This window comes from Coccinella septempunctata, chromosome 6 (genome assembly GCF_907165205.1).
Source record: "Coccinella septempunctata chromosome 6, icCocSept1.1, whole genome shotgun sequence".
In the NCBI taxonomy this organism is placed as follows: domain Eukaryota; kingdom Metazoa; phylum Arthropoda; class Insecta; order Coleoptera; family Coccinellidae; genus Coccinella; species Coccinella septempunctata.
In genome coordinates, this window is record NC_058194.1 from 10,186,267 (window position 1) to 10,194,083 (window position 7,817).

General features: G+C 38.0%; 2 protein-coding genes across 2 annotated transcripts; both read left to right on the forward strand.

Annotated features, from left to right (window-relative positions):
- Nucleotides 1-2,211: 2,211 nt before the first annotated feature.
- On the forward strand, nucleotides 2,212-2,955 carry LOC123315959 (craniofacial development protein 2-like). Its single transcript, XM_044901868.1, has one exon. It carries the CDS (start codon nucleotides 2,212-2,214, stop codon nucleotides 2,953-2,955), a length of 744 nt encoding a protein of 247 aa, XP_044757803.1.
- A 533-nt stretch (nucleotides 2,956-3,488) lies between these two features.
- LOC123315960 lies at nucleotides 3,489-4,031 on the forward strand. The gene has a single exon (XM_044901869.1). The coding sequence runs from the start codon at nucleotides 3,489-3,491 to the stop codon at nucleotides 4,029-4,031; it is 543 nt and encodes a 180-aa protein (XP_044757804.1).
- Nucleotides 4,032-7,817: the final 3,786 nt, after the last annotated feature.

Here is a 7,817-nt window from a genome sequence, read left to right on the forward strand (position 1 = left end):
TTTGTCACGCACCAAAATTTTTTAATTAAACCTCAAGGATAGTGGTAGAAAAAAAACACATTTTGCAGGGTGCAAGCTCAAAATCTAATATCATCTTCAAAATACTGAATTCTCCATATTTAACAAAGGGCTCTCGTATATGAATTGGATGTGGAATATCTATCGATATAAAGATACCTACTTCGAACACAAAAATCGGATCCTAGACGAAAATTTTCATGAAAGAAAAATTAATAACAAAACAGAACTTTGCGTCACAAATAAGTAGTTACAGAAAAAGTATTTTTATTGATTTTGTGCACACTGACAGAATGTCAGTAGGAACTATGGCTGTGGTCCGTATATACACTTTGGTTTCTTCTGGTTAGTAAGTGGGCGGTCCGTAAATGTCGAATTCCTGACAATTCAGTTCAATATCTGTCACCAGAGTAACCGCTCTGGTAACTTTCGGTTACCCAATGTGTATATACGGACATAGGCGGAAATAGGGGGGGTCCAGGAGGGGCCGTGCCCCTCCCAGATGTCCACGGTGCCCCCCCCCCCAGAAAAAAAGAAAAGTTAGAAAACAGCGGTGAAAAACAGCAATTCTGAAGCTTTTTCGTTGTTTTTAGCCATTTCTAGAATTTTCGGACCTTTTTTTCCACCTAACATCTTTACCTCGGGGGCGATTACCTCAGACCTTCCTAAGGGGTGCCCCCCCCACAAAAAATGTTCATTTCCGCCTATACGAGGCTGGATTGATAAGTACCCGTGTTTGGAAAGAAACCTCAAATTTTTAAAATGTTTCATATTTCTTTCTCAACATAGTCTCCTTTTAGCTCGATACACTTAGCCCAGCGATATTCCAACTTTTTCATGCCTTGAAAAAAATATGATTTCTCGAACTCTACAAAATAGGCCTCGTTTGACGTGAACCGCTTTCCGACGAGACGTTTTTTCATGCTTGGAAACAAAAAGAAGTCACACGGTGCCACGGTGGGTGAGGTAGCAATTCGTAGCCCAATTCGACCAATTTTGCAGTGGCGACTGCTGATGAATGAGCGGGTGCATTGTCGTGGTGGAAGAGCAATTTTGTCCGGTACGGGTGCGTTTTTCCTTGAATGCGGCGTCAAATCGATCCAATAATTTACTGTAATATTGCCCTGTTATGGTCTTTCACTTTTCCAAGTAGTCAATGAGGATTATTCCTTGGGAATCCCAAAAAAAGTGGCCATAACCCTTCCGGCCGATGGCACCCCCTTAGCCTTTTTCGGAGCACGTTCGCCTGGAGAAGTCCACTGCTTCGACTGTTCCTTGGTTTCTGGTGTATAGTGGTGGATCCAGGTTTCGTCAACGGTTACGAATCGCCGCAGAACCTGGTTTATATTAGCCTTAAATAGGTGCAGACAGTCCTTCGAAGTTGTCACTCGATTTCGTTTTTGATCCACTGTCAGCAAACGGAGAACGCAACCTGCCGATAGCTTTTTCATCTTCAAATGTTGATGTAAAATATTGTGCACGCGTTCGTATGCATTGTCTACCATCTCAGCAATCTTTCTTATCTTCACTCGGCGATCGGCCAACACGATAGCATGGATTTTAACGGCCATATCCTCCGTAGTCACCTCTTTCGGACGTCCTGAGCTGTCCTCGTCGAACACTGATGTTCGGCCCCGTTTGAATTCATTGAACCAATATCTGATGAACTCCGCCTGCATAGTCGCTGGATGGATTGAGTAGTTCAGTGGCTATGTTGCCGGTCCCAAGCCCGGGTAAAGGAGGAGGGTTCAAAGGCAAGGCCACCCTACTGGAGGTAAAAAAAAAATAGTAATGCTCACAGAACCGGAAACTTGCCTCGGAATAGGACTGATATAATTGTAACGACACATGCGCAAAAAAGGATGAAGAGATGGAAAAATCGAGATGTTATGCGGTTTGCCACTTGGAATATCAAATCACTCAGCGGAAGGGAGCAGGAAACACTTCAGGAACTGAAAGATCACAACATCAACATTTGCGCCTTACAGGAAACAAAAAAGAAAGGGAAAGGGCAGATACAATATCAAGACTACATATTGGTGTACAGCGGTGTCGATAGACATGAGCGAGCTAAGGAAGGCGTAGCTTTGTTGGTGCATAAGAAGCACAAGCTGAATATAGACCAGTGTCAGTACATATCATCCCGTATAATTGTTGTCAGTTGTCACAATACACTTGGAAAACCAGAAAAGAATGAATATAATATCAGTGTATGCACCAGAGGACAATAAACCCAAAAAGGAGAGAGAACTCTTTTACGATCAACTACAAGAAACTATAGAACGTCAACCTGCAAATGAAACAATGATCGTTCTTGGAGACTTCAATGCACGTATTGGAAGTGAAATCATACCAGGAATAAAACAGCGATTTAATGAGGACGTGATAAATAGTAATGGAGAACTCCTGATAAATTTGTGCACATTGAGCGAGCTAAGAATGAACAACACCTTCTTTCATCATAAAGCCCAACATAAGTACACGTTTGAAAATTCAAGAGGGCAAAGATCGACCATTGACTATATATTGAGCAACAGGCATATACATCCTGCTCAAGTACGAGACGTCAGAACTTTAAATTCAGCTAATGTCAATAGTGATCACAGGCTACTGATGGGAAAAATTAAACTAAGGTTACCCCTAAAAAGAAACAACAAAACGAACAGAAAAGAACAAAAACTGAACGTAGAATCCCTATGGCACGACTCCACAAAAGATTTATACCAGCGAAAACCACAGGAAAAAATAGAAACAAACCAAATAAATTCGAGAGACGATGTCGATGTTTGCTGGCAAAAGTTGAAGACCAACATCGAAGAAGCTGCGAACGAGGTACTTGGCAAGCGCATGATAAATATGGACAAGGGAATTAATAGAACCCCCTGGTTTACCAACGAAATAAAATCTACTCAGTACAACATTAAAATTAATAACTAAAATAATCACCAACAAGATTAACAATATTATTTCCCTATCCGACGAGCAACAAGGCTTCAGATCAGGGAGATCATGTAATGATGCAGTATTTTTTATGAGACAGATCGTTGAGACATCTATTGAGTATAACCGGCCTGCATATATGTGCTTCGTAGATCTTCAGAAAGCATTTGATCGAATTCAAATACAAGATGTCGTACACCTACTCTACAAAGGACAGATACCGCACAACTTAATTAAAGTAATTGAAGATATATATAGCTCCAACAAAATACAGGCTAAAATCGATGGAGAACTCACCAGACCTATATCGGTGGAGAAAGGAATTCGACAGGGTGACTCCTGAGCCCATTGCTTTTCAACCTGATCATGGATGAGATAATAAAAAAAGTTCGGCGTCTCAGGGGGTATAAAATGGGCAATAAAAATATTTCGATTCTTTGCTACGCTGATGACGCAGTGCTGATTGCAGAGAACGAGGACGACCTGCAGAGGCATCTAATCTCTTCAATTCCATAGCAAAATCCCTGAATATGGTTATATCTGTCACAAAAACAAAATGTTTGACTACATCCAAATATCCTCTCAGATGTAAACTCGTCGTTGATGACCAAATCATACAGCAAGAGATGACGTTCAGATACTTGGGAATAGAGCTCTGTAGTTTCGGGGATGTAGAGTCCGAGGTGAGACAACAGGTAAATAAGGCAATGAGAACAGCTGGATGCATGAACGACACCATATGGAGTAACAAACACTTGCAAACCGAGACAAAGGCAAGAATCTACAAAGCTACCATAAGACCAATAATGACGTACACAGCAGAAACACGACCAGACACAACAAAAACTAAGAGGTTGTTGAAAACATGTGGAATGAAAATCCTAAGGAAAATAGCTGAAAAAAATCTATTAGATAGAGAGCGCAGTGACAACATAAGGAAAATGTGCGGGGTTGAAGAAGTGAATGAGTGGATCCTGAGGAGAAAGCACGAGTGGAATGCACACATAGACCGAATGGATCATGGGAGAATGGTCAGAATTGCACGTGATAAATCACGTGAAGGAGAAATATAGGAAGACCGCGAAAAAGGTGGAGCGATAACCTAACTGCCAACTGAACACCGGGCAAGTTACGAAGAAGGAACAGGCAAAAATGCCTATAATGAAGAAGGAAGAAGAAGAAGAAGAATATCTGATGGTCGTCATCGAAGGAGCATGGTCCTCGTAAACATCTACCAACCGATCTTTGATTTCCTCCCACGCTTTCCCTTCCAAATGAAGGAATCGAATCACTGAGCGATGTTGCTCTTTTTCCATTTTTCAAAATATCACGAAGATGTTTATTATGAAATGTCGGTGAATCAAAACCACTCGATGAATTGGTGCGAAATTTTGACAGATGTCGTTTGAAGGATGGTACTAAAAGGTAGTATACAGATTTTTTACCCACAATTCCCTCTGTTGCCAAACACGGGTACTTATCAATCCATCCTCGTAGTTCTGTTCTACTTACCTTGAGTTTTTTTTTTCGTGTTTCCCCTTTCAACAAATAACATCTTCAACAGCGAAATAATATTACTAGTGTAACGCAGTCCAGTTAGCTGCTTTTGTTTATGTCACTTGCCTGACATATTAATTCAGAATATTCAATCCGAAAGCATTGTTAGAAATTCGATTTCGAGAGAATCGTTCAAAATTTTTTTTCTTGAAATCGTCGGTAGATACGACAAAACTACAAAAGACCGAAAAGTTCAGTATAAGAAAAGAGCTTCTTTTTACATTTTTTCAAATTAACAGTTGCTCACCAAAAAAAAGTTCTGCAGAAGAACAGGTGGCAGTATTCCAGAAAAAATATCACCCCGTAGATCTTCTATCGAAATTGCCATGTCACGTGGTGAGAACTCTAAAATGCCAAATTTCAGTTGAATATCTTGTGAAGTGTAGATACTATGAGAAAAAAACTTGAAAAAAATTCAAACTTCAACACTCTGTATCGCGAAAACGAAACGTTTGCGACCCAATGTTTATGGGACTTTTTTTTCTTAAACTCACTTAAGGAATCTCCCCTTTTCGTTTGTACGTTCAATTTAGGTATATTCCTTCGATTTTGAGTTTTCAGATGTGCCTGTAGAAAGTTCAAGTTTCAGATCTGTTTTTCCAGAAATAAAAGAGTTATGAACTTTTTGAAATCGTCAAAATCGCATTTTTGCTAATAACTCAAAAACGAAGAATCGTAGGTGACTACAGTTTTCACCATTCTTTGTTTCTCTGAAAAAGAGCTCGAAGTGTGTCATCGGTTTTACTATAGCTATTCTAGTATCCGAGATCCTCTCAGTGGAAATCGAATTTGGGACATCCTGTATATATACTATCGTAAAATTTCAAAGGGCTATATCTGAAAATTTAATCTAAAAACTGGGTATGTCTCATAAAGATTGAATGACTCTATCCAGATTTACAACTTGATTTCTAGGAAATATAACATTTACAATTTACAAGATTTACATAAAATGGATGTAATATTCGAATGTTAAAATATGTAGTACATATATGATGATGAAAATTATTAGGAAAGATTTTTATGACATAATAGGGATTATGGAGTGAATGGCCTTTTCTATTGTTTCGATGAAACTGAAGATTGAAAGAAGCTTTGAATGTTTGGAATGAAAGTTTATGTATTAATAAATTCAAGAAAAACTTCACATAAATGAACTATAACTGCAGAAATAAGCATCTCGACGGTTTCAATTATTGGTGTCCATTACTTCCAACTTCATGCATTGTTTTGAATGAAACTAACTGACATATTCAAGAAAAAAACAACGGTATGTTGAATGAAATAAATCGTGCTGGCAGAATCCGGTATGTTGAATGTATAGCAGGGACCAGCTCCACTTCACACTACGATATTTGTATTCCTTGCGATATGGCGAAACATACATATTTAAAAATAAATACTTAATTCCTAATACCTACATATCGAGGAGGAATTTTTAAGAATTGAATTTTATCAAATCATATTATCGGGTATTAATTCGTGGGATATACAGAGTGATTCGCTTCGAATCATCCTGTCGAATCACTATTGGGCGTTTTTGTAAAACTAATCACAATTTCGTGCTGAAAATCATAGTGGGGTTACAGTACATTTTCTCCCTGAATTGTTTTCAGACCCCTGCAACTTTCGGTTATATCTGAAACAGATAGCAACTTTGATATTTCAAATGGCACACCCAGTTCTTTGCATGGTTAAATTGACTGCAATTTCAACAGTATGCCATACGTATTATTGGAATTCTTATGAAAAAAATTGTCACACTTTTTGGAATACTAATGCTGGAGAGTATTATAAACACTGTTTGCTGTTTCCACAGAAGATGTACAGGGTGTTTATGAGAAGATCATCTAGTTGAACAAATCGAATTCATCAAAACTCAAGATTTTCAAATTACTACTTACATTTGTTAAGTATTTCTTGATGTTTGACTAGTCAATGGCTGATGGTTGAGGAACCGTAAGAAATTTACGAAATGTCAAAATTATTTATCGAAACATCGAATTTCAGTCGGTATTAATTCAGATACATATCATCCATTGATTTAAAAATCAAGAAATGTTACAATCGAACTGGCTAACCACCATCACTCCGAGCATCAACAAAAAGACCATGCCATCAAGGAAGTAGATGCTGACTATAGTTTATTATCAGTCTCATTTGACCTCGTCTATCAGAGCAACACTTCCACCTCGATAAAAATTGGTTGTTGATATTTATATTGATCAATGTTATACCTATAGTCCATTCAAGAATGATTGACATCTTGGGTGGCTATGGAAAATTGAATTTAAGTTGGTAATAACTCATAAGTTGAGATTTAGTTTTGCGGAATTCAGGTTGGTATTGTAAATGAACAGTGATCTATTATAAGTGAATCTATGTACTGAACCACCGACTGACGATAATTTGGATTTTGTAATGTTGTTTATGTCCTTAATTCATTCGTACAAATTGGAAACATTATTCTATCAATTCTGAATGCAGATTAATATACTCTGAATTCGAATATTTCTTCTTTTCAAATGCTTTTCTAGGTTATATTCATTTATTCCACTTCAGTGATTAAAACTACAGAAATTATTGAAGCTTTTTATGATCAGATATTAAGCTGCGTCTGGACTTTCAAGTCCTACCGGGATGTCAATCATTCTTGAATGGACTATACCTATATCTGAATAAATTTGGGATTCTTATTCATTTCATCAATCGAGTTTTAGTTTCTTTCTTTGGATTCCGAAGCAGTTCAAAATGGCTGTAATCTTATTATTTCAAGTTTCTCCTGGATATCTCTCAAAGTTTTAATATCGGGTAAAAAGTTCATTTAACTAACCCAGGCGTGTTTTTGTTTTGAAAACGATATCGCTATTATGACGGCTGTCAGCAGCGATACACTAAAGCTACATTCACAATCAATTCACGGGCCGAAGTGCACTTCGGCACGGAAGCTTAGCAGATGGCGTTCTCCGTTACCATTCACAATGAAATTCAAGACAAAATTTCTTGCAAGTTGCAAACTATAACTTCGGCAAGGAATTTCGTGCCGGCTATAGATGATGCTGATGCTTATGTTTTGATCAGTTACATTTTTGATTCATTTGAGTATTTGGTTCCAAGATTATTGCGAATGGTAAATTTCGTGCCGAAGTGCACTTCGGCCCGCGAATTGATTGTGAATGCAGCTTAACGCATAGCCTACTAGAAGTATTTAGTAGTCTATGACCTTTGAGTATTGATGAGGGTTAATACTCTAAATGCTACGCCTGAAGTTTTTGACCGCTTTGCGGGATATATCGAGAAGT